General features: G+C 39.4%; 1 protein-coding gene across 1 annotated transcript in view; it reads right to left on the bottom strand.

The window, feature by feature from the left end:
• Window positions 1-315: 315 nt before the first annotated feature.
• The window catches only part of LOC124870951 (protein FAM124A), a 35296-nt gene continuing 7692 nt past the window's right edge, over window positions 316-27919 (bottom strand). Inside the window, exons 2-4 of the mRNA XM_047369827.1 lie at window positions 27398-27429; window positions 12199-12965; window positions 316-2150 (exon numbers count right to left, since the gene is read on the bottom strand). Of these exons, the coding sequence (XP_047225783.1) occupies window positions 1332-2150; window positions 12199-12965; window positions 27398-27429 (1618 nt within the window). The 3' untranslated portion in view covers window positions 316-1331. The remainder of the gene's footprint in view (window positions 2151-12198; window positions 12966-27397; window positions 27430-27919) is intronic.

Raw genomic sequence — 27919 nt, 5'->3', positions numbered from 1 at the left:
ATATATTATTCTGATGGGTTTTATTTTATTGTATGATGGAAGTATTTTAATAGGGAAGAGATTATAGTAGTTTTTGTGTAATGGCTCATCTTGCCAGATGAGCATTACATGACTCATGAACAGAGAAGAAAAGATATTTGGGTTTTCATGTTTATATGCTTCTCATTTAGGTTTCTCATCTCCTAGTTAGTTCTCTATATTTGCTTGTTCAGGATGTTGGAAAGATGATGCGACACAAATAAATCATAATGAAGAATTCATGTTCATTTTTGGATGTAATAAAATAAACAATAAACTACGCATTGCCAACATAAGTTAGCTGCTTTTCATTTGTGTTCTTTTATTGTCGTTTTCTCCAAATCAGATGCGTCATCCTGTCTTTGCACATTGAAGAGAAGCAGTGCTTTCAACTTTTACACATTTAGTCACATTACAACAAACCTTAATGTCTTTAATGTTACATTTAAACACAAATAGCACATAACTGTGAAGGGCAAAGATGAAAGCCATAAGACGTCCATTTGGCAGGTGCCACAAGCCATGTAGAGGAAGAAGGTTCAATGTCCAGATGACACCAAAATATCAACCTTTTGACCCACATGCAAAATGCGAGGGTAAACTAACACTACACACAACCCTGAACGTCATCCTCACTGTGATACATGGTAGAGACTGCATTATGCTATGGGGATGCCAAAAAATTGAGACTAGGCCAGATGTTCACCTTCTGGCAAGACAGTTACCCTAAGCATACAACCAAAATGGTTTCAATCAAAGCATATTCATGTGTTAGGATGGTCCAGTCAAAGTCTAGACCTAAATCTAGCTGAGAATCTGTGGCAATATGTGATCACAGATGCGCTCAGTCCAATCTGACCGAGAGCTAATTTGCAACGACAGAAAATTCAGTTTCTCGATGTACAAAACTGGACATTCTCAAGACAGCTGTCCAGTATGCAGCCGTAACTGAAGTGAAAGTGTTAAAATGATGTAAAACCGTACATTCTTTTTCTACCACTTCAAGAAGTATCAAAGATTTTGCGAAACACTGTATATAAACCTAACTGTGCTATAAAAACAATATTTAACACCCTGGAAACAGAATTATATTTTAATGAATAAAGCATCTGTACAGTTATCTGATTGATCCATTAAATGTGAATAATATTGGCTGATATATACAGTGCTCCTATCTACATTCAATAAAACAACTACTTACTGTAATTTTACTATTAGACTCTAGAATGCAGAGTAGAGCTGTGTCAACTGTGTTCAGCACTAAAACCTGCCATCACTGCCCACATTCAGTCCTCTCAGCTTTAAACCTTCTATCAAATGTAGAATTCCTGGTCTTCTTCTACCGTGTCTGCCTCTTCAATTGGTGCGCTAATAATGCTGCAACTGTCTGACAGGTTGATAGAAACGTCACTCGAGGACGGTGCGGCACTTGTGCTTAAACTGCTGCTTTGGAGATGTGTTCCCAACAAGGTGGAGGGATTGCTGGTGATCGAGAAGCTGTTTGGCGTTCGGCCCAGAGTGGCCGACTTGTAGGTGTTGTCTGGAATGTCAGGAGATAAGGGGGGTCTGACGTCTTCTGGAGGGGCTGATAATGGCCGGGGGGTCAGTGGCAGGCTGGATTTGATGTAAGCAGACACTACCGAAAGATCTGCACTGCTGCCCTGATTCACTTTATTTCCTGTGTCCACGTCTGTTTCCTCCGCACCAATAAGAGAGTCCACGTTCAGACGGAAAGGCGGGATGAGTGAGGGTCTCTTTTTGAGGGAGCAGCTCCTGTTGTAGAGGTTGGACGATGGAAAAGGAGCGTTACAGGTGGAGTAGGGGCTGGTTGAGCCCAGGTTGGGTAGAAAGAAATGGGAGCCTGAATGGTGGCCCCCCCATTGGGATGTCCGGCGGTCGGGATGCTGCTGGTCAGACCACTCCTCCTGCTCATCCTGCTCCTCACAGGCCAGAGGTAGGGAGTTGTGGGAGGTCTGGTGGCCTCTGGGATGGGAGGTCACTCTCTGTTGGTGACGGCGGCTTTTGTGGGAGGTGACAGTGCGGGTAAAGCTAGATGGAGCTGAGACTGGCTCGGCGAGAGTGGTTGCTGTGTAAAAGGGATCTTGTCTGCTTCTCAAGCATGCACCTTGGACCTGAACACGAACAAAAAGAAAGATTTCACTGTTAAATGGAAATACCGGTCAGTCTAAGAATAAAAACCAATTCAAGAGAACAAATGAATCTTAAAACAACAAAATAATTAAGACCTTCTTCATGGCAGTCACTTTGACCCTCTGTAGTTGGAAAAACATAGGTGTAACTAACTAACAATAACACTGGACCAGTTCCACTCAAAGCTGAAGTCAGCCCTGAAAGTGAGCCAACATGGGAAATAGCAGCTGCTTGCAGCTGTGCTAAACTAAACAGATTGCAGCTTTTATTAGTTTCGTCATTTACATATCCACCGTTGTCCTCTGTGGCTTGTTAAAAAGTATGATGTTAAAGAGTTTGACAGACCTACACCAAAAACATACTGAGGGTTGCTATCAGAGTCCCACTAGTTCTAAAGTGTTCAGCCATTTCTTTTCTAAAACACCACTTTAATGTTAATGTAACTTGTTGATGTAATTGGTCTGTGACTCTATATAGAGTTTTAATGATACAGTAAAAGGAAATGTCATTTTAAGTGCATCTTTCCAGGGAAGCTGTTAGGAACATTTTTGTAAATGTGGTCGATCACTGTTGCTCTTGTAGTGTCTCTCATTTTTTTTCAGATTTTGTTTTTTATCAATCAAAGGAAGAGGTGCAGAATATGTCAAATCATATTGTCATCACATTTTAAATATGTGCAAACTCATAATCACAATGAACTAATTTGATGCAATATTTGGCCAACCATAATATTTTAAGGGCTGTCCATTCAAATTCTGCAACATTATTTGGTCAGCTGGGTGGAGTTTAAATGTCTTTTATGGCCACATCTGATTTAGATTTAGGCAATCGAGTGTGTACGTCCTGATGATGAGGAAAAAAGAGAGGAACTAGGAAATCAACATCATCTCTTAAATTTTCAATGATATCACCATTTCATGTTTTCCTAATACCATGCCGCCAATATTCATGTGCTAGGTCCGCAAAACTGTTTCATAGGTTATACACATGGTTTTATATCTATTTCTTTATATTTTATTATAATGAATCTGTATTTTTCTTAATAATAATATGTCTTTCAATTCAATTCAATTTAATTAAATTGTATTTATATAGCGCCAATTCACAACACACGTCGTCTCAGAGCACTTTACAAAGTCATACAGATTTCAGGTCAGGTACATACATTTCAATTAATCCTAACTATTGAACAGTGAAGTCAGATTCAGTTATTTATTCAAATTGGATAAAAAGTTTTTCTATCTAAAGAAACCCAGCAGATTGCATCCAGTCAGTGACTTGCAGCATTCACTCCTCCTGGATGAGCATGTAGAGACAGTGGACAGTCACTGGCGTTGACTTTGCAAGAAATCCCTCATACTGAGCATGCATGTAGCGACAGCAGAGAGGAAAAACTCCCTTTTAACAGGAAGAAACCTCCAGCAGAACCAGGCTCAGTGTGAGCGGCCATCTGCCACGACCGACTGGGGGTATGAGAGAACAGAGCAGAGAAGGAAGAAGAACACAGAAGCACTGATCCGGGAGTATTTTCTATGGGAAGGCAAAGTAAAACAATGCTTATAGCTCCATTAGAGGCTTCATCTAGGAGAGAAAGACAGCAAAGCAGATGAACTCTGAGCCAGTTTTCAAGTCTACAGTATGAAAGAGAGCACATACACACAGTATGTTAGTCACAGAAGAAGCTCTGCCAGTAGCTATGTCTAGGAGAGAGACAGGGATAAACACTGAAAGACAGGTCCAAGTGGATCATCTGTAGAAGGTGAGCATTAAGTTGTTGGCAGCAGCAGCTTGGCCCTCCGGGAAGGTGGCACAGCTAAACACAGAGCCAGTTCAGATGGAGCTTCTAGAAAGAGAAAAAACAGAGTGAGAACGTAAAATTAAAAGCTATAATAAAAACAGGTAATGCAAAATTGGAGAGTAGTATGAGAATGTAGCAGAGAGAGTGAAAGTGTTCATTATGTCCTCCAGCAGCCAAAGCCTATAGCACCTTTCTGTCTGTGACATTTGACCTGCTCAGATTTTCCCATCTGTCTTGGAAGCTGCACAGAGAGCAGCTGAAACAATAGTGATGAAATTTTATGAGATTTAATACATCAGGTTTATGAAGCAGAACAACTTTTTCCATTAACACATATTAAACTGGAGCAGCACTGAAATATCAAGACAGTAATACAGTAAGGCACTGTAATAATGCTGAGATGTAGTGTGTCATTTCACTGCACTATAAAGCTACTGGGTTTCCAAGCAGCTCAAAGCAGATATTTACAGACACAGTACAAAAAAACACAAGTTTTTCTCTCACATTCTGGCATTAAGACTAAACATTTTCTGTTTTTGTTAGGATTACAAAAATTATTTCTATTTTTCTACATTGTAAATGCCAGAATACTGAGCAGATTTTTTTCCTTCATATCCAAAACCTTTCCTTAGCATTTGGTAGAGATGCCTTTTAAACTGTCTGACTTGGGTCAAATGTTTTGGGTGTCCTTTCCACAAGCTTCTCATGTTAGTAATTTTGGCCATTTCCTCCTGAAAGAACTGGTGGAACTGAGTCAGGTTTGTGGGCCGCCTTCCTCACACACAGCTTTCAGCTCTTCACTCACATTTTCTTGGGATTGGGGTTTGCGCTAGCCCCTTAAAAAACTGCCTTTGTTGTTTTTAAACAAATTTGGCATGCTTAGGGTCCTTGTCCATTTAGACGACCCATTTGTTCCCAAGCTTTAACTTTCAGGATTATGTCTTCAAATGTTGCTTCAGTCGTTCAATAGTAATGTTCTTTCCTCATTAGGCCCACCATTTCATGAAGTACCAGTCCCTCCTGCAGCAAAGCAGCCCCTCAGCATGACACCGCCATGATAACCATGGTTATTATGGCCAAACACTTAAATGTTTGCGTAATCAGACCACAGGACATGTAATGGCTGCTTCCTTTATGAGTGGTGTTTATGAGTTGTACTTCACATTTAAGTACAGGACTTATTTTACCCTGGATAATAATCTCTTGCCAGCTTCAGTCAGCCTATTCATTATGTCTTATACTTTTGCTTTGGGGCTGATGTGCACAATTTGCACCAAGACACATTCATCTCCAGGACACAGAACCTATCTCCTTCCACTCTGTTGTATAGAGGGATACACATCAGATGCTTTCTTCTGCTGTAGTATCTTCTGCTGCAGATTAATCCCTGACTGTGTCATGAGATCTACTAAAGAAACCTTGCTTTTGGCCCTCCACAACTTTTCTCACAGAAATTATCTTTCGTCTTCTGCTGCTGTAGGGTCTGGTCTTTCCAGCTTCCCATCAGTTTCAGTTTTATGTATCAAGAAGGCCAAACAGGCCTCTGTAGGTTTTCTCCTAGCCAAACAAAATTTTTCACTGCTGGTGTGTGTTTCAGCGTCATTCATCTCCATCAGGCCTGCTCAGTTTTAAAATGTAGATTTATGTGGGTTTATTGCTGAAACAGGTATGTTTTAATCAAATCTGTGATTCCTCAAGTTTGCAAGAACTCAAAAGGGAAGAATACAAAATAGTAAGAACTTCTTGTATATTATATCTTGTGTACATCTGCAGAAATGTAATTTCACCAAGGTTACAAAAACATCAAGGAGCATATTCAGGACCATTAACCTCCATATGTGGGGCTGTCATACAACAAGGTGCTCATCATGCGACATACAGGAGGTAAAATACGTATGAGGGGAAACCCCAGGGCATTCAAACCGCATACTCGCTGTTCTCAGGTCGGCCACTTTATGAATCAGAACCGCAGCTGGAGAAGCCATCAGCATCCAGACAAGCCTCAAGCGTTCACTTTCAAAGCAACGTGTGTTACAAAAAGTCTTGTTCAAAATGTCTGAAAACTTAAAAGTCTATTATCCTCTACCGAAAGGCAGGTTTGGGAACATAAGAAGCAATGATTTGCCATAAATGCAGACATGTTTGTGCTTTAAAATGTATTCATATATTGTGTCAGAAGAAGTTCTCGTCTGTTTCTCCTTACGTTCTGTGGCTCCATTCATGTCATTGCTGATAGTTTCTCCATATTTCTGGTTAGATGGCAGCTTTGTCAACCTTCCCAAACATACAAAAAAGTAGAAGCAATATCTTTTCCCTAGACACCTAAAGATGATTATTTGACAGCAGTGTGTGTGGGGGAGTTTTTAAGATCTCGGTGTGCTGAGGGACAACAACAGTAAATGATTATGAAAACACACTCTAAACTTTCCTGGAAGCAAAGGAAGAGCTGAACAGTGAGTTGCCATGTTCACTTGACAAACTAATAAGAGACTGTTTTATTTATCACATTGAAAAGTAACATTTACTGTATGAGGCTGATGGCTGCAAAGTATGTTACAGGATCTTCTGATGTACTGTCCAGGCCAGGTTTGAAAGGATTACTCTGTGTATTGGTTGCATGAAAAAATAGAAATGCAAAAGAGAACTTTTCATAAATGAAAATACAGATCTGGTCAGAGTTTTACATGTTGGGGCAATCAATATAATTCTTTTTTTCAGCGGAATGATTAGGGAACACACAACCTTAACGATTTAGTGCAGATGTTTGATTTTCTTGTGAATTTTCTTGAATGTCCACAGGGTGTAAAATTTCATAGATAGAAGATCCAATATATACATACAGTATCTCGCAAAAGTGAGTAGACCCCTCAAATAATTGTAAATATTTTATATCTTTTCATGGGTCAACAATTAATATTTGACACTTTGACACACTGTAGTCAGTCTCCAGCTTGTGTAACAGAGTAAATTTGGTGTCCCCTCAAAATAACTCAACACACAGCCATTAATGTCTAAACCACTGACAAGAAAAGTGAGTACACCCCCAGGTGAAAATGTCCATATTGTTCTCAATTAGCCATTTTCCCTCCATGGTGTCATGTGACTCATTAGTGTTACAAGCTCTCAGATGTGAACGGGGAGCAGGTGTGTTGAATCCGGTGTCGTCGCTTTCACGCTCTCTCATACAGGTCACTAGAAGTTCAACATGGCACCTCATAGCAAAGAACTCAGAAGATCTGAAAAAAAAACAGTTGCTTTACATAAAGATGGCCGAGACTATAAGACTGCCAACACCATGAAACAGAGGGGAAAAGTGTTGGACTGGCCAAGCATGTCTCCACACCTAAACCAGTGTTGTCCCATGAAAAGACGTTTACAAAAATGTGAGGAGTGTACTTACTTTTGTGCTATACTGTACACCCTTGCTAAATTTTGGTTAGCAAAAGCAAGTTAATGGGAAATCAGATGCTTTCTATAGCCATCAACAAGCTTCTGGTTGGATATTTGATCACTCTTCTTGACACAGCTGAAAGATCTCATTCCAATTTGTTTGGTTTCCATCTCTTAATCCTAGTTTATACATTTTCAATAGTAGTGAGATTGGTTGTCTCTATTATCCTGCTTTATCTATTTAGAAACTTGTTCGGATGAGTGTTTGGGATTATTATTCTGTTGGAACACCCAAATTAGTCCAACAACCATACATGTACCGTCACCCAAGAAAAAAGAAAGAACGTTGGTTAGGATGTTGAGGTTTAGGTTGCTCCTAAACCAGAATAAACTAAAAAATGCAAGAACACCAATGTCACTGTCCAGAGTTTAGTGAGTTTAACGTCTGTGTGGACTGGGAGGGTGCTAAACCAGAACAAACCCCTGCTCTAAACAGCTACCCACATTAACAAACCAAACGTCCTCTGGAGAAAACAAATGAGGTCCAACGAAACAGAAAGCTCTTTGGCCACAATAACAAGAATGATGGTTGAAGAAGTAAAAGTGAGGCTTTCAAACCTAAGAAAAGTGTCCCACTTGTCGAGCATGGTGGTGGCAGCATCCTAAGGGTCTGTTTCCATGTCTGTGACAATGGTGCGATGGACAAAGTAAATAAAATAGTAATGATGAAACTCATTCAGATGTCTGTATCTTGGCAACAGCTGTGTCCCAACAGAACAATGATCCAAAACACACATCAGAGCTAGTTTTGGTATTTGGAACAATATTTAAAGTTTGAAGTCTGCACTTCAAGTCTGAGTCAGTGCCAGGAAGCCAATCCATCCAAATGAGATCTACCATCTGATAAGAAGAGTGGTGAAATATTCAGCTGGGATTGTTGTTGACTACAAAAACATGGTAAAGGTGCAACTTGGTAAGGGACGTTTGAGCTAATATTAGTGAGGGTGTATGTAGAAATTTGAGACTGTATATTTTGAGTCAATGTTAGAGAAAAAAAGTCTGTAGTTTCTCACTAATACAATTTTAAAATAATTCTAAAAGTTCAAGGTACAAAATGTCAGGCAACAGGACTTGGCAGTAATGACAGAACATCTGTCCAGAATTCGGACAGAAATGTTAAAAACATATCTGATATCTTACACCTGACAGGGAAAAAGGAGTAAAAAATGTTTAGTAGTGAAGAAACTTAACAAAATCCGCAGACAAAGCAGATTCAGTCCTCTGACCTATGAATTAATTTATATTTTTGAGTTTATTTGCCTGCATAGCTTTCATTACAGTCCATATAAATCACCAGATGAACCCGGGTCAGCCATTGTTTTTGAACTGCCTTTTTAAACTCTTAACTTCATCACTTGACTGTTGCACCGTTGGCCTTTATGGACCCAGAAGTGACAGAATTAAAATGATGAAGGGGAAGTGGAGAACAATAATTGAAATTGGATTGAACTAAAGGACTTGTTTTTGTTGAGCTATGAGATTATTTTCAGGAAAGCCACCAGAACATTGATGGAAAGAAGCAAATTGAGACTTGCAGGAGTTGTTTAGCTGAAGTAGGTTTTTATTAATGAAGTTCATATTTTTTAGAAAAGTAGTCTACACTAAAATGGCCCTCAATGACTTTGATTTTATAAAACCTTTTTGCACCAACTTCATGTCTGACAGTCGACAGCATTGTCAATTATTAACCCACTCTGTACTTTGTGTCAGTGCAAATCAAAGAACTTCTACAAATGTGGAGACTAATGTGGGTTCTACAAATAAATGAATCGGATAGATAGAGGACGGAAGGGTGAAAATCAATGAACACATATGGGATGCAAGTGTTGTCAGAAGGTTTCGTGATCCTGACTAAGATGTGCTGAGGAAACAGGCCGCTACATTTAGAAACAAATAGGCATTGGATATGGGACCAGTTAATGTTAATGTATAGATATCTATTAGTCAAAGGCCCAGTTGAACCATCATTGCTTGGTTTTACTGCAATAATAAATTTTTCTACCACAGATCAGTAGTCTTGAAATGACATTTCTTTTGCTGATTTCTGCCTCTTTGAGTTGTCGCATTAACTTTTATCTGTATAGAACAAACACATAAACAGATTTAAATGGTTAATAATTGGCTTCCAACAGAAAACATTGTAAGTTGCCCACAAGCTTTGCATATTTATAAGAAGCTGTGTTTTTTTTACAAAGATAAGCTTCACCTACATCGTGTTAGTTTTCCTCACTAATTGTTATAATGTTTCCTTCCTAAAGGTTTCAATTGATTCTAACAATTTTTCTTGTTTTTAACTTTTTGCCATATTAACAACTTGTACAGTTCAACACAACCATTAATCGGTAAAACAGTGATGCAAGTTTAAAGTTTAAGTGGTTTTCCTCTTAGCGTGTCCGACCATCTTTTTTCTCTGTTTCCATTCTCCGTTCTGTTCTGCAATCCTCCTTATCCTCTTATTCACTTTGTCTCGTCTCTTCTATGACTTTGCTGTGAGCCATGAAATGGTTGCATGGTTGCATTCTTGGCTCCCCCACACAGAGTAGGAGGCTGTAAGAGCAGTCATTTCAACCAAAATGGTACATAAAGGAGGGCAAACAAGAAAAAGTCTCAAACAGACAACAGGTCATCTTTCTGCACACGGCATGAGAGAGTCTGTGCACTAAGGCTGATGATCAACAGCAGGGGGTCCAGGGTAATGAGGTTTCTGATTTGGTAATAGTAAGACCCTTACTGTGTTGTAAGCTTTAGATATCTCAGGATAAGCAGGTCTGACCTTAGCAAGAAAATAAACCTACAATTGCTGTCCAGCGAACCTCAAAACATAAACTATTGCTTTGACTCTTCGTAGAGTCTGCTAAAAAATATTCGTCACTCTATAAAAACTCAAATAACGAGTATGGATGGATACATTTGGAGATCACTGTTAACTACGCTGCTTAGAGTGAAACTGCAGAGCTAAAAAAATTTAAATTAACAGTAGCTCTGAGTTTCTTTGCCAAATTTAATGTCGTAAAATTCACTCTGGTCAAGCCCACAACAGAAGTGCAAAAAAAGAAATAGAAAAGATTTAAAAATGAACCTGTGCTTCCATGTGAGCTCTGAGGATATATGAAAACCCATCAGATATGATAAAAGTAGGAGGACTAAGACAAAAAATGTGTTTGTGTTTGATTAAGCAGCCACTAATACAAGTCTGAAACTATATTCCTACTGTTGTAAAAAGGAATCCGTGTGACTTTGTGGAAGAACCTGTAACTTCAGTCCAGCTGGCACTTCAGCATCATACATATGGTCTACTGTCATGACAGATTAGCTCGTTGTTTCTTTGTGTTGCCCCAATCCCGGTAATGGACTGCATCTTAATCAGCTTGAACTTTCCAAACTGCTTATCTCACACCGCCTGAACACATATTCCCTCTGAAACTGATAGTCCTCAAACAACCACCTTGTTGTGTAAGTCTGTCTCTGTAACTGAGAGCAGCCTTCCGTTTACACAAAGTTTCTAGTAGGATTCACTGTAGCACAACCAAAGCACCCATTCCCTTTGAATGTTTTTACATGTTGTCTAGTTGCAACAGCAAACATCCATCCGTCATATTTCAATTTTATGTCATTTAGAGATCACAAAGTAGCCCTTTATTGTGAAGCAGACAGAAACAGATCCAAGATTTTCTGATACCTCTATAATACCCCTAAATAAAATTAGACGTCACCTAATTAGGTGTTATGTAATCTCGGTATAAATCTAGCTGTTCAGTGAAGGCCTAAGAGATTTGTTAGAGAACATTAGTGAACCACAGAGCATACAGGGATAAAGTTCTGCAGAACTTTAAAGCTGGATTAGGCTATAAAACAACTTGCCAGGGTTTGAACATCTCAAACAGCACTGTTTAATCCATCCTTTAAAAATGAAAAAAGAATGTCAAAATGCAAATCTGGACATGGCATCAACCTTAACTGAAAAGACCAACACAGGGGGAGTTAACCAGAGGGACAGACTAGAGGCCCATGGTAACTCTGGAGGAGTTGCACAGCTCAACTATTAGTTGCGCACTCTATAACTCTGGTCTTTATGTAAGAGTAGCAGGATGAAAGCTGTTATTGGAAGATAGGCATAAAAGTTCTGTTTGCAGTTTGCCACAGGCCATGTACGGGGACACAGCAAGCACATGGAAGAAGATGCTCAGGTCAGGTGAGAACAACTATGAAGTTGGTTGCTCATGCTGGTTGGTTGCTCAGCCATTTGCTCATGAATTGAAATTCATAAGCAACCAGCAACATTCAAAAGTGACCTATCTGGTAATGCATGTGGAATACATTTGTGTGTAATTTAATTCCACCGTTGATAAAGTTGTGAAGACCTCATGAGGTTTATTAGAGGACATCTGTGAACAAACAGCATCAAATTTTAACAAAATTGAACCTTTTGGCCAAGTGCAATGGAAAACTAAAATAGAGCATCACCCTGAACACACCATCCCCACAATGAAAAATGGTGGTGGCAGCTTCATGCTGTGGGTGTAGTTTTCCGGAGCTGGTCAGAGTTGAAGGGAAGATGGATAGAGCTAAACAGAGGGCAATCCTGAAAGAAAACCTGTTGGAGACTGCAAGAAATCTGTAAATGCCATATGCCACTGAATTGCCAAATGGTATTCAATTTGTGAAAAAAATTTGTTTATCAGCCTTTTTGATGTTTTGCATTTAAGCTGAATTACAACCTTAGGAACAAAGATGCTTTTTTTTGCAAAGGAACAAACCAACATAACTCAAAGAATGCTCACCTGCAGCAGGATTTTATTTCCATCATAGTCCTCCGTCTGCCAGCGGACGTCACTGATAGGGCTGCAGGGATGTGGAAGTAGAGGCACCAGCGCTCCGACGTCCCGTACCCTCACCTCCATCACGGCTGACTCCAGCGCCGCAGGACTCTGACCCCGTGGGAGCCTCTTAAACGACAGCTGGATTTCCATGTCAGGGTTGGAGTACACCACAAAGAAACAAAAGTCCTCCTTCTTCTGCGCCACTCGTCGCTGAAGCAGCAGCTTGTACAGCCGGATCATGTCGCCATAATTTTCATGGCGACAGTAAATGGTAAACCGCACGATTTCCTTGCCGTAGTGGACCTGCCGCACAGCCCACACTGGCGTGCCAGGAGACAAGATAAAAAAGTCCTGACTGCAAGGTGTGAGAGGCAGCATGCTGCGGCCATTACTGATTTTTTCAGTGTGATGGTAACACCATGGCGGTCTCTGTAGTGTGCGGTGTAGCGTTAGGATCTGTTCCTCGCCACCGTACATCTCCTGTAAGAAGAGGATGACTGCCATGGTTGGCTGTATCCCTGTGGACGTGCTGCCGTTTTGGTGCCGCTTTGGCCAAGGCCGCTGGGAGTTGGACGCCCGCTCAGAGACTCTGAAGAGCTGCAGTTCAGGGTGAACCCACGCCAGCACGGCATCGGCAGCACGCTGCAGCAACTTTCCCTGACCAGGATCGGTGATGAGGTGGATGCTGACGAGGAATGGATCTTGGAGCTCACCCATCGATAGCTCACCTCCAGAAGCACACATGCAAAAAAACAAGAAAATCAATTTAGGAATATGTAGTAAGAACTAAGCTGCAAAATGCAATTAGAAAAATATATATATTTATGATTATTTAGTTTTTTTCTTGTCAAATCTGGAAACTCTGCACAGCTAAGATTGGGTTAGTTTGACAAAAAAAAGTTTGGAATTGATTTTGGAAAGACATGAAAGAATAAGGTTATTTTCTGATAATGATCCAGGTAAAGCAGAATATTTTGGTATGAAAGGAAATTTTAATATCTCGCCTGTTATTCTTTTGGCTCGGGTTATTTTCCTCTTTAAAGTTTTCCATTCCCTCTGTTGCCTAACAAATCTCTTGCTCTCAACTGTCTCTATTCTACTCAACCATAACCAGCTCCATCCCCCCCAGCCCCTCTTGTTACCAGACCCATGTGGTGCGGGGCTCCTCTGCGAAGGCTCATTAGTGCCATTAAGAGTCATTACTGTGGCTCAGAGGAATGTCCGAGACCACAGCAAGAGCGACGCATTCAGGTGTAGCCTCTTCCTGAACCCCCAACCAGGAAAAACTCAGCTCAGTGACTCAAATACTGGCAACTTTCCCAACAAGTCATATTTAAGCCAGTTTGCATGTTAAAATCTTATCTTTCTCTATGTTTATTCCTTCTCTTTTTTAAGGGTTATTCCAACAGTCTTTGTCATACTTCTCAGGGGACTTGTCCCATTTCACTTTGCCTGTGAGAAAGGACGCTCAGTCTACTTGTCCCCGGCACAGCAGAGTGTTTGACTGTTGCCAGAATACCTCCGTAAAGCTGAGAAGCCAAACAGGGACGGTGTCTGTCTCGTGATTTCCCACTGGCCTTTACAAAAGAGCAGGTTCTGCTCAACCACAGAGGTGATATTTCCGAAATTTCAGATCAGGTTACTGTGATATGTTATAAAAGCTATTCATTAGAGTCCTACTAAATCAACACATTTACAATATAAAATATAAAAGACTTAAACTGACAAACCGCTCCTTCTGCTGCCCCAAGTCAATCAGTTTGCAGGAATTAAAATTAGATTGTGGGGTGATGTAAAACGCAGTACATATCCACACCAGGCACGTAACCGAGTCTTCCTATTCAGAGCATCAAGCAGAGGGCTACAACTCCCCATTGATCACACAAAAGCAACAACTCACTTGTTCCAGGCTCATTTGTTGCCTTGCCCTGGGCAACTGCTCATTTGTCCCATTTAAAAAACCCACCACTGATGATGGTGTACAAACAATTTAGCTATTATTTTGATATAAACTGAAATAGGCCAATGTTTATTCTTAACACCGGCTAAATTAAACTTTCAAGTAAACGTGATAATGGTGCAGATTGTTATTATATTATCTTTCTGCCGCTCCGCTTGTTACAGAGAGAAACTAGGACTCTATCAAGCAGATATTGGCTAGCAAGCCTGCATGCAGCTGCTTATCAAACATGCCTCTTGCATCTTGGCAACTGTAGTTTTATCTTAATAAGAGTGATGGGAGTACCTCCTTCACTTTTCAGCCCATGACTGTGTTTTTACTGATGGGCAATAATTATAAATAGTTATATTCTTCTTTATATAAGCAAGGACTTTCTCTAGCATCTCAGGAAAAGGAATTTAAAACATAGAAACTGTATGACTGAACATTTTAGCAGTTTTGAAACTGTAACTTATTAAAACCCTGGTACATTTCGGTACCAGTATCCGGCCCAGGCCTACACAGACGTACTAGAGACAGTTAGGGATATTCAGCATGCAACCCCTGATATTGTCAGTGTAACAGCTTGATTGTTATTTCTCTTCCTTCTCTAAGCAGTGATATAACAGTAACTGCTTTCTGAAAACTGGTGATCTTCATCCAAGCTGCCTTATTACGGACTCATTAAAGACCCGGCCAAAAGAGTTCAGATGAATATCAATCATGCTAATGATTAATTTAATCCAGATATTAATCTTTCTTGCTTCCACATGATCTTTCTTGGTTTGTTTATTTAGCTTTCACACTGTTTTAATCTCACAATCTCACTGATCCAAGGTTCTTAGTAGCTGGATTTGAAGCCAAGTAAATAACAGTTTGCTGGGGCCAATGAACAAAAACATGACCTGAAAAACACTGTCTTGTATTTCCATTTAAATATCTAAAAACCATTACAATAAATTCAGCTTTTAGCTTTTTCAGATTTTAGAGAATTTCCCAAATTTCTAAAATTACCAGTGCTACATTTGTTGGCATCTTTTCTGTAAAATAACTGTAACATAAAACAATCAGTCAGTCATTTTCTATACCACTTCTTCCATAGTGGGTTGCGGGGAAGCTGGTGCCTATCTCTAGTAGTCTATGGGTGGGAGGCAGGGTAGACCCTGGACAGGTCGCCAGTCCATCACAGGGCAACACAAACAACCATACACACACCTGAGGACAATTTAGAGAGACCAATTAACCTAACAGGCATGTCTTTGGACTATGGGAGGAAGTCACAGTACCCGGTGAGAACCCACGCATGCACAGAGAGAACATGTCAACTCCATGCAGAAATACCCCTGGCCAGTCGAAACCAGGACCTTCTTGTTGCAAGGCAACAGTGCTACCAACTGCGCCACCGTGCAGCCCTAACATAAAACAGTTTTATAATTTACTTATATATACAGTATATATATAGTTTCACGGAACTGGGCTTTTGTGACATAACACAAAAGCCCTTTTATATTGCTCTTTAAGAGGACTGTGAAGAAGAAAGCTGCTCACCTAAACTTGACCAGTGGTGCTGGTCAAAACAATATTTAACAAGTTTAATATAACTAGAAGGTAAAAACAGGTCTCAAATGTTTCTATAAGAAAACCAGTGGGAATGAGTGGCATATTGCAGTCAAGCCTCAATAATATCTTATTGTAAGGCTCTTTTACACATCTTTATCAGGGGTGCCAATAGCTGTGGAGGGCGCTTTGAGTCACAATCTTATTTTGACTACCACCTGTTCGTTTTTGTTGAAACTGTTTAGAAATGTATTTGTGTTAACATTTTGAAGGCAATAACTTTTATTGCTGTTCAGTTGTTTGGTATTTCCCGTTACCTAATTTTATCTAACCCTTTATCTAACCCTCAGAGAAATAGAAAAGTTTTACAAAATATAAAAAACATCTGGTAACATGGCACAAAAATATGAGTAAGATTTTGGCATTTAAAAAAAACAGGTTTACTGCATGTGTAATTTCTGATTGATGAGGCTAACAAATGAGAAACAAAGCAATAATTTAGTTCTGCTCTGCCTTTCACAAACTGTATGCCATTTTTACCTTTTGTCATTCAGATTATTAGGTTATTGTTCTGGAAAAAGATGAACATTTTCTAAAAAATAAACTGCAAATGCATTTGTCCTAAGCAGCACATACATGAATTTAAACAGTTTGTTAAATTTGAAAAACAATTATTTGATTGGTTACAGGAAATACATTTTGATTCAAGAGAGACAAATACCATGCCATGTGTTTTCTATTAATGGGGCGCTAAACCAAAACCTACAGTTTGCACAATTCAGCACCTTAAGCTAATGCTGTCTTCTTGCAATGAGATTTAATAAGGTACAGGGGAGAGGAGACTAAATTAGTGATGAAGTCAACCCTTGCAAAGGGGGACTCAGGGTAGTCTGTATAGACAGCTCAGGAGGAGTGTGTCTCTAAGCTCTTAATCCACTTGAGCCTTGGAGCTGAAACTGATGTTCTGCCTTGACAGCGCGCTGCGCAGCCTCGGGCACAAGTACAGCTATCACCAACAAGCACGCTGAAGACAGGCCTGTCTTCTGTAATTCTCTGAGACTTTTACTCTGGCTTCATGTTATGGTGTTAACTGGGACCACATGCTTCCAGGGAAACCCACAGATGACGACGTGAGATAACACAACAATCCCTCCAGTGGCCCCTCCACATATGAGAGAGATTAGAAGTGAAAACTCAGCTTCGCAGTCTGTGTCTGCGTGTGCATACATGTGCCGGAGTCCAACAGTCACAGCTTTAGCTCGTTTGGCTCTCAGTCAAAGCAAATGAAGGAGGAAATTCAAGATGGGGGCTCCTTTTTTCTTATGGTAATGATGACAAAAAAATACAGAAACTTCAGTTCTATATCATATTGACTGACTTGTTCCAAAAAAGCAAACATTACAGTCTGTAATGTGGCATAGTTTGGCAATAAGCTTTAATCCTTACTGCTTACTTACGGATATAATTTTTTTTCTCTCCATTCCACATTTTAAAAAAACCTCTTTCAGACACTCTACACTCATGTTAAAAAGATTAAAAGACATCCAAGGCAAAAACATAATCCTTTTTAGAGCAGTTTTATGAGTGATACAAAAATGAATAAACCTTTATGAAACATTTGACCTAAGCATATGTTTTTAACAGAGAATGACCCTGAATGCAACTCTGCAGGATAAAGTTTTGACTGATGCAACATCAGTATCACACTGATACTGACGTCATTATTGGAATCAACACCAGCGACCGATCCAGAATCCATACTTAAACCTTTTTTTTTTTGGAAGTGTATGCTTACAATAAAATATACATAATGATCTGCCTTTCATATACAGTAAAACCCAAAGTAATTCATACCCCTGGCAGATTTAGGTTTAAAGTTATATTTTGATTTTACCAACATGTTTCTCATGAATGTAAGTAATACTAAAAGTTTTCAGATTCAGCCAGAGTCCTGAACCTATGAAAGAAGCTAGAGATTAGAGTGATGGTTGAGGGCCTTCCAACCTCAAAGACTTGGAGCTCATTTCCAAAACGTGAATCTTCAATACATAATATTGCAGCCATATTACTGACGGTGCCTGTGTGGTTTATCCATATCAGCTTGTACAACACCATGACTAAAAGTAGCAATACAAGTTTGAGAAAAATAGTTCTGGGTTGAAACAAATTGGTTTCAGCAGGTATTTAAATTCAGAAATTAGGATCGCATTTATGAATGTGTGTGAGAATGGTTGTTTGTGGATGGATGGATGGACGGACGGATGGATGGATGGATGGATGGATGGATGGACGGACGGACGGACGGACGGATGGATGGATGGATGGATGGATGGACGGACGGACGGACGGATGGATGGATGGATGGATGGACGGATGGATGGACCTCAATTGTAGATTTTTATAAACTCATATACTTCTAAATGTGTACCTCAGGCCACAGCAGTAGTAAATAATCAAAATAAATATTGGAGTATGAATGCAGCTGGAGAACGCATCATGTACATACTTGTCAATGTTTGGAGAAAGTATGTGATGCTATACTTACTGAATCTTTTATTTGTGTAGATATTTATTTAATCTTTATTTAACCAGATGAGACAGCTGAGAGCTAGTTCCCGCTCACAACACTGACCTGGGCGTTGTAAATACCACAGCATCTTTATTGCTGTGATTGTTTCTTCTTTTGTGAACCGCCCTTTTCTTAAGTCTACTAAGTCTTCTGTTGTGTTCTGATTGCTAAATAAAAGACCAAACTGTTTTTCCTTATAGTACCAGTGTACTGGACCTCTAAACAGTTCCATATGGGCTTACTAAAAACAATATAATTTCACAATATTTACTTGCCTATTTATTATTCATACAAGTTGCTGCAATTTTTTTAATCTTTCCTTACTGTTTCCTAAACTGTATGGTCGTTTTCAATTAGACGACTCATAAGCAATGAAATAGGAGCCTGTGTTGGAGTTACTATTCCTCAGCTGCATGTCACTCTTCACAGAGGAAAACTGCAAGCCTGCATTGATGCACATAATTAAATTACACTGCGTCAGTTGACATATGAGAAAAAACAATTTTGTTTACTCCTCATCTAAAAGAGGAAGTAAACATGTAAACATATGTTTTCTTAGCAACATAAGAAAAGCCTAATAACGAAGGAAATTCCTGACTACTTTTTCCAAAGAGTAAAATACAAAGAGTTCAGTGTGTATGTGCTGCCAACCTTGACGTTTCACAGAAGATAAAAGTCAGACTGAAATGTGGACCCACTGTTTATGGCCTAAAAGAGCTGCTAGTTTCAGACTGAGGAAGCATTTAGATTATTACCAGTTACAGCAGACTGTTGTGAGCAAAGATTAGGAGACGAGAGTTAGCGACGAAGCCAGACAGACTGAGTCCAAAGTCACGAGTGCCAAGAGATCAGAGTTGGGACAAGGGTGTTTAGCTTTATAGAGGAACAACTCTTTAAGTACAATTAGCAAAAAAAAATTATGACATTAATTATAGATTCAGACACAGATTGTTGGACCATGACTTAAAAACAAGTCTTAGTTAGTCATAAATATAAGACCAGAGAGGGAAAAAAAGGTTTCAGAGTATGTACGATGTATTTGTCAGAATCTGAATAGTTCTATTGGTCATGTTTGTGCACACAAGCAAGTCTTTGCTCTAAATGAGAATGATTTTGTCATGATGGCGTTTGTGGGTGGACCAAGAGCTTGGTCTTGTGCAGACAAGAGCTTGGCAGCAGCATTTCGAATTAATCTTGAGCTTTATTCAAACTTCACAAACGTTACAAAAACACTGCATGTACTAACCAGAGTCAGATCCAAAAAACTTACATAAGACACTGCAGGAACTCATGCCATGGACGACGGTAGTGCATAGAGTTGTGAATGAAGGACCAAAGCAACTAATATACTGAGGGAGACAAAGGCAGGTAATCAAAGGAACTAGGAACAGGTGTGACAACGAAGCAGGGAGGCAGAAGAAACATGTGAGACAAATACAAAAACTAAAGCATGGGCAAAGTGACTAATAAAACAATACCGAAATTCAGCTATAAACAAAATAACCAAATGAGGCATGAGAGTGAAGAATAATCATGAACAGAGAAACTAGAGGGAACATAAGAAACACCATAACCTAAGATCTAAGCACCCAAAGAACAAACAAGGAACCCATAAAGCAAACCGGATTACAACGTAAACAAACCTAAAACCACACTGACTGAACTGACTGGAAAAAAGGCAGAGAACATGGGAACTAGAATAAATATAAACAACGTAAACACTAATAAACTAACCTCTCAGGAGGGACTGGAGAAATAGAATAAACAGAGCACAATAATAATAATCATAATAATAATAGCAACAATGACAACAAAGAGAAAACCATACTAAGTCATAACTAAGAAAGACAACAATAACTAAGGGAGCTATGAACGAGGAGGGAGAAACACAACCTAATACCCAAAATAACTGAGGATAAACAAAACACAAAGCCAACACAGAGTCCACAAGTGTCACACCCTGACAGATTTAAATAAAAATATGTAGATGAATTGTTGAGAAATGTATTTGGTAAACAGAGATTTAAAAAAACATTAAGGTTATAAGGGCTGCTAAACCTTTCAGTCATGCTGGCCTTACAGTCTAAGTTTCTTTTAGTGAGCTGCTAAAGCGCTGGAGCATCTGGAGATTTCTCCAGCTATATGGAGCATAAACTAATTCAGTGCTGCCCCTCCCCCTTCTCTTGCTGCATACTGCCAGTCAGTTGGCTGCAATAAGGCCACTACAGTTTCCCCCTTCAAAAACAAAAAAATATTAACTGTTGCAATTAGATCATGTTAAACTTTTACTGTGTTTAAATACTTTCAAAACCATGATATATTTACTCCATGCTATCTTACTATCAGATTCTCAAAATAGCTCATGGCTTTTGTACAACTTTACTGATGTTTGGAATTTCTCAACTCTCTTCAATATCACAAACATTTATTGCAGACATTGTTTATGTTTTAGTAGGTCACAAATTGTTAACTTAATCTAAATCCACATTGATTTGTACTTCAAGGAATGTTTTAAATTTAAACTTGTTGTGACCTCTTCAGCTAAGATGTTCATTGTTTTACAAAATGCACCACAGGTTAACATTTGTAAAATAAACCGAGCCATATTAAAAATGTATCTGACATGAAAACAGCGAAAATAATGAGAACAAAACAGTTGAAACTGCAAAAACATGGGTTTATAAGTTTATGAAACCGAAGAATACCTGCATTAATTTGCTACATTATTACTAGTTTGCTAGGTAAATATAAACACTATTTAATCAGCCTTATGGAAGCTGGGCCTATGTTGTCTGACAATACTGCTCAACTTCACTGTGTGCTATAATTAATACATGATCACATCAAGACAGTTAGAGAAAATATGGCGTCAATTAACAAACAGCTGACTGCAGCATTTTGAGCTATCATCCCAGAATCATGGTTCAGATCGTAATTTGACACATGAATGATTTGGTAGCACTTTATGCAAGCGTTCTTATAGCAGAATCTGGATCTAATACGCTGAGCTAAACAAAAAGTAAATCCAGTTAGTGTGTGAATGCCTGTTTGTATGAGAAAGCTGAACTGGTTCAGTTCTCAAACAACTTTTGAATGAAGCCATTGTAATTGTTTTGTAGTCTAAAAGGATGCCCAGTGCTGTCTTTCCTATTCAGACCTGTCTGTCATCTTTGTTTTAGAATGTTAGTCTGTGGAGATGAAATGTACCATGTGATGAATGCTTAAATCCCCATTACAAGCAAACAAACCAGCCGATCAGTGATTATAGAGTAGGATACTAATTTTGAAATTTGCTAAAAACAGGCTGATGGATCTATGCATGTTATGGAAATGAAAAAAAGACTACCCTGTAGTCAACTTGTTGTCTCCAATACTGTAAGTAGAGAGTCAAGTTATTTAGTTGGAACTGTTTTAAAGTTTTCACATATTTGGCAACTAACCACATAGTACCTCCAAAATATATTGCATGAATGCAGAAAAGCATGTTCAGTATGTAGTTCTACAAAACCAAATTTACTCAGATACGCCTTAAAAATGCGTCTTGGCTCAGCAAGCAAAACATCTGCTGGTGACGGCAAGATCCCTGAAAATCTGGAACTCCTCCCCGTCAACCCACAACTGCTGGTTTCTTTTAAACCACTACCACTCAATCCTTTCTGAGTCTCTGTGCTAAAGATCTTCCTTCTGTTCCTTATTTGTCTCTGATAAAGACGTTCTTTTACTTTTTTTTTTTTTGCTTAGCATTACCAGCAAAGTTGGCTGTCTTAAATGCATCTCAGGTTTTTTCTTCATCTTTCATCCAACCTTCTGTTTCCTGGATAACAGCAATTCTTCAAACTTTCATAATTCAACCTTTGCAAGCATATATTTACATCCACTGCATCGGTTAATAAAATGAGACAAATCATACATGTCTTTTTTCCATCTTTGTGATTTCATGTAGTCACAGTTCTTTCCTTTGGTCCAAAAACATTTATTACTTTTATGCAGACACATGCAGGAAACCATTGGACTGGGTCAGACTCAACTAAAAGCTCTCTCCTAGATCTATTTTATTTAACATAACAGGGGGCTGCTCAAAGTAGATAATATCGGACCTGTTTCTTCATAACACCAGCATTGGTGTTCCGTCTAATCATGGGTTTTTGGACTATTGTCAGTAAATTTAAGAAAATATATACACCAACTCCTAGAATGCCTTGCCAACAAAAGTAGCGCACCACTGTGACCTGAAGGAAAATTATAAAAACATTTTATAAACAAACATTATTCTCAATGCAGCCCCCCTGGAATTACAGCTTAGTCCTTTCTAGTATATCTACCATCTTGTAAATACTGACAACTTGGTTCACTCTTTGCCAAGTTGCTCAAGCTCAGTCAGATAGGGAATGTTAGAGAGTCTCTAAGTCACTTTTCAAGTTGTGACAAACATTTTTAATTGTATTAAAGTCTGGACTTTGACTAGACCATTCTGAAACAGGCTTTGATGTAAACTATTATATTGTACCTCTGGCTATATGTTTTAGGTTACTGTCCAGCTGGAAGGTGAACCTAAACTCCTTTGTGGTCTCAAGCAGGTTTACATCCAGGATTGCCTTTAATTTAGCTCCATACATCTTTCCATCATGTTGAAGAAAAGCACATGTCCTCTACATGGCTTGTGGCAAACATCAGAGGGGAATTGTTATGTCTGTTTTATTAAACATAAAACAGTTTTGCCTTTCTTCTACTAAATCCAGATTTGTGGAGTGCAGCAAATAATAGCTGTGACGCCAACAAATTCTCCCACTTAAGCTGTTGATCTTTGCAGCTCCTCCAGAGTTATCACTGACCTACCATGTGCCAGTTATCTGAATAATGGTCTCCTGGTAGGCTTGTAGTGGTGCCATATTCTTTCATTTTTATGATAATGGACTGAACTGCACTCTGTGAGATCTTCAAAGTCTAGGATATTGTTTGATAACCAAACCCTGCTTCATATTTCTCCACATCTTCACCTGTCTCACATGTTTCTTGGTCTTCATGAAGCTGGTCGTGCACTGATGTTGTAAAAAAAAAAAAACTCTGGGGCCATCAAAGAACAGCAAATTTTTTACTGAGGTCCAAATAGAAGCATTAATTAATTTTAATTAATTTTGAAGGCAATTGGTTGCACTGGAGTTCATTTAAAGGTAGAAGAGAGTAAATGAAGATAAATCCAAATGCATGCAATGCTTTACAGATTTTTATTTGTAAAACAAAGGTTTGAAACCCATGAATAATCTTCATTCATCTTTGTAACTAAACACCACCTGTGTGTATAAAACAAAATACTACACAATTTGTATCTTTTACATGAAAAAATGCAAAAAATGTTCAAGGGGTATAAACACTGTGCAGTGTGTTTTCAGACTTTATCCCACAGGGTATTTTGCTTCTGTTTTCACCTCCAATTATGACAATACAGTGCAAAAGTTCATCTGATACAATAGTGACAAAGGAAACATGAGAGAAAAACCAAACCAGACAGCCACTGATGAATTGCTCTCTATGTGAGTCTTCTTCTTCCTGACTTGAGGGTGTGGTGCAGGCTGGGATAATGCAACTTCCCGGAGACCAGATAAATGGGCTAGTTATAGATTTAATCCTTCCATTGTGAAAGGCCTACAGACCGAAGGCTGGTCAAGACCCCTGCAAACCAAAATCTTAAAATTAGCACAACAGCTAATCACTGCTGAAGCTCCATCTGTTGTAATGCCGTGGACTGGGGTTGCAACAACAATGCTTAAAAATGCAGATGAAGTAAAAATACATAGTCTGTCAGAGGATTAAACCGGATGTATGTGAGGCATTTAAGTAGCGACATTATTATCTACATTATTTGGCTTTTTGTGTTCATACAGGACAAGATAAATCATTATAAAACATTCAATCATTAACACATCATATATCCTGTACGATACAACCGGGTCTGTTACAGGGGGAAATACTGGTCCTTCTCAAAATATTAGCATATTGTGATAAAGTTCATTATTTTCCATAATGTCATGATGAAAATTTAACATTCATACATTTTAGATTCATTGCACACTAACTGAAATATTTCAGGTCTTTTATTGTCTTAATACGGATGATTTTGGCATACAGCTCATGAAAACCCAAAATTCCTATCTCACAAAATTAGCATATCATTAAAAGGGTCTCTAAACGAGCTATGAACCTAATCATCTGAATCAACGAGTTAACTCTAAACACCTGCAAAAGATTCCTGAGGCCTTTAAAACTCCCAGCCTGGTTCATCACTCAAAACCCCAATCATGGGTAAGACTGCCGACCTGACTGCTGTCCAGAAGGCCACTATTGACACCCTCAAGCAAGAGGGTAAGACACAGAAATAAATTTCTGAACGAATAGGCTGTTCCCAGAGTGCTGTATCAAGGCACCTCAGTGGGAAGTCTGTGGGAAGGAAAAAGTGTGGCAGAAAACGCTGCACAACGAGAAGAGGTGACCGGACCCTGAGGAAGATTGTGGAGAAGGGCCGATTCCAGACCTTAGGGGACCTTCGGAAGCAGTGGACTGAGTCTGGAGTAGAAACATCCAGAGCCACCGTGCACAGGCGTGTGCAGGAAATGGGCTACAGGTGCCGCATTCCCCAGGTCAAGCCACTTTTGAACCAGAAACAGCGGCAGAAGCGCCTGACCTGGGCTACAGAGAAGCAGCACTGGACTGTTGCTCAGTGGTCCAAAGTACTTTTTTCGGATGAAAGCAAATTCTGCATGTCATTTGGAAATCAAGGTGCCAGAGTCTGGAGGAAGACTGGGGAGAAGGAAATGCCAAAATGCCAGAAGTCCAGTGTCAAGTACCCACAGTCAGTGATGGTCTGGGGTGCCGTGTCAGCTGCTGGTGTTGGTCCACTGTGTTTTATCAAGGGCAGGGTCAATGCAGCTAGCTATCAGGAGATTTTGGAGCACTTCATGCTTCCATCTGCTGAAAAGCTTTATGGAGATGAAGATTTCATTTTTCAGCACGACCTGGCACCTGCTCACAGTGCCAAAACCACTGGTAAATGGTTTACTGACCATGGTATCACTGTGCTCAATTGGCCTGCCAACTCTCCTGACCTGAACCCCATAGAGAATCTGTGGGATATTGTGAAGAGAACGTTGAGAGACTCAAGACCCAACACTCTGGATGAGCTAAAGGCCGCTATCGAAGCATCCTGGGCCTCCATAAGACCTCAGCAGTGCCACAGGCTGATTGCCTCCATGCCACGCCGCATTGAAGCAGTCATTTCTGCCAAAGGATTCCCGACCAAGTATTGAGTGCATAACTGTACATGATTATTTGAAGGTTGACGTTTTTTGTATTAAAAACACTTTTCTTTTATTGGTCGGATGAAATATGCTAATTTTGTGAGATAGGAATTTTGGGTTTTCATGAGCTGTATGCCAAAATCATCCGTATTAAGACAATAAAAGACCTGAAATATTTCAGTTAGTGTGCAATGAATCTAAAATATATGAATGTTAAATTTTCCTCATTACATTATGGAAAATAATGAACTTTATCACAATATGCTAATATTTTGAGAAGGACCTGTATAACAAAAACATTACAAAGCTAATGTAAAGAGCATGACAGCAATGCTACAGGAGCTGCAGAAGAGTCAAAGTGCTACATGTCATTGCAATCTCCAGCACCCATCATATGTCTGGACTAAGGTGTAAGGTTTGAAAGACAGAAATGATTTCTTCCATAGAAAACATCCAGGTCCAGCTAAAATCACCCAAAACCTTCTGGTAGAACGTGTTAGTGCCTGATATAAAATGAACCCTTAGGCAACAATTCCAAAAGGCATGATTGGCACAAAAACAACACTGCATCATTAAACTCTTTAACTCAAAGTTAAACATGGTGGTGGCGGCGTCAGGCTCAGGGGTTACTTTTCTTCAGATGGGACTAGGTTTTTTCTCAAGGTGGATGAAGTCATAAACAATTCTAAACAGAGGTCAGTATTCAACCAAAAGGTAAAGTACGGTAGGGTACTTTATTGTCACTTAAAGATGCAAAATGGGAACAAAAATAAATTTGTACTCAAGTCCCAGAGAAGCATGATGACATTGGAAATCTACAATTTACCAACAGAGTGGCTTCACCAGAAGAACATTTACATTTTAGAATGGTCTTGCCCCAGTCCAGAATTAGATAACCCAAAAAGAGTTGTGAACAAAACATGTCCTCACAATCTGAAAATATAGATTCTGAGAGTTTTACGAGATTGAGTGGCAAGTCCAGGTGTTGGATGCTGGCAAGCTCCTACCAAAGAAGACTGAACGCTGCACAGTAATCAAAAAGTGCTTCAGTAGACAATGCTTAAGGTTGTGCTCACTTATGCAACCAGGCTATTGTACCTTTTTTCTTAATATATTTGTTTTTTATTTAAATTATACAGGATTAATGCCACATTGCACATGAAAAAGTTTTGAAATTATTCATCCTAACCTTATTTTTTACATCCCATAAGTTTGTGTATGAGCTGAACGGTGGCACAGTCAGTAGCACTGCTGCATTGGAGCAAGAATGTCCTGGGTCCAAATCCCAGCCTGGGGTCTTTTAACATGGTGTGTGCATGTTGTCCTTGTGAATGCATGGGTTCTCTCCGGGTACCCCAGACTCCTCCAAAAACATGACTGTTAGGTTAATTGGTTACTTTACATTGCCTCTAGTATGTGCTTGCATGGATGGTTGTCCTGTGATGGACTGGTGACCTGTCCAGGGTGTACCCTGCCTTATGCCCAATGATGGCTGAAGATAGGCAGACATATTCCAGTTCCATTGTGCTAAATTAAATATGGTAAACTCTATGTTGGTACAATCAATGCAACTGTATGCTGTGGAAATCAAGCAGCTTGTTTATTCTACAAAAAAGACCCTTGCCTAAAATCTGCTGTAGGTTTCAGAAACCACTAAATGCAAACAAAACCCACCCACAACCATCCTTCTCCCCTATGAGAGGATTTATTTTGTCAGGATGCATTAGAAAGATAAAGTCCTGCACCTGAGTTGTGGGTTTGCAAGTGTTACTGCTTGCTCTGCTTCGTGTCGAGGTTACTTACTGCTCGTTGAGGACAGAGGGCTGTAATCAGATCTGCAAAGAAAAAGACAAAAGAAAAAAAGAAATAAATACAGAGAGGTGATGTGGACATGTGGGGAAGGGAGGAGGAAGAGGAAGACAAAAAACAGAGAGAAGAGACAGAAGTTTATATAACAGTATGAAGTACGCTACATGAGTTAGGCTCCAGGATAACCTGCTCCTATTTCAAATGGAGTGCCCACTTTTGGTTAAACCGTAGAAGACGTCCAGCTGGACAGGTCACAAAAATGCACAAAGACATTGTAGCATGGTTTCTGGAAGGTTAAAAGACAGGAACATCTACTCAGATCTCCACCACACTCTGCACCACCAGAGCATTTCTGCATAGTTTAGGTGAACGCATATTTCTACTGCATTCCAATACAGGTCAAGAGGTTCAGCATTCACTGTGTGTCACTATTTATTTGTTTGTTTATCTGTAGAGCACATTAAATAACTCATCTTTAGCATCTAAAGTGACAACAATTTCTACAAAAACCAAACT

This window comes from Girardinichthys multiradiatus, chromosome 7, assembly GCF_021462225.1.
Source record: "Girardinichthys multiradiatus isolate DD_20200921_A chromosome 7, DD_fGirMul_XY1, whole genome shotgun sequence".
NCBI classification, from domain to species: Eukaryota; Metazoa; Chordata; class Actinopteri; order Cyprinodontiformes; family Goodeidae; genus Girardinichthys; species Girardinichthys multiradiatus.
This window is presented reverse-complemented; position numbering and strand designations above follow the sequence as displayed.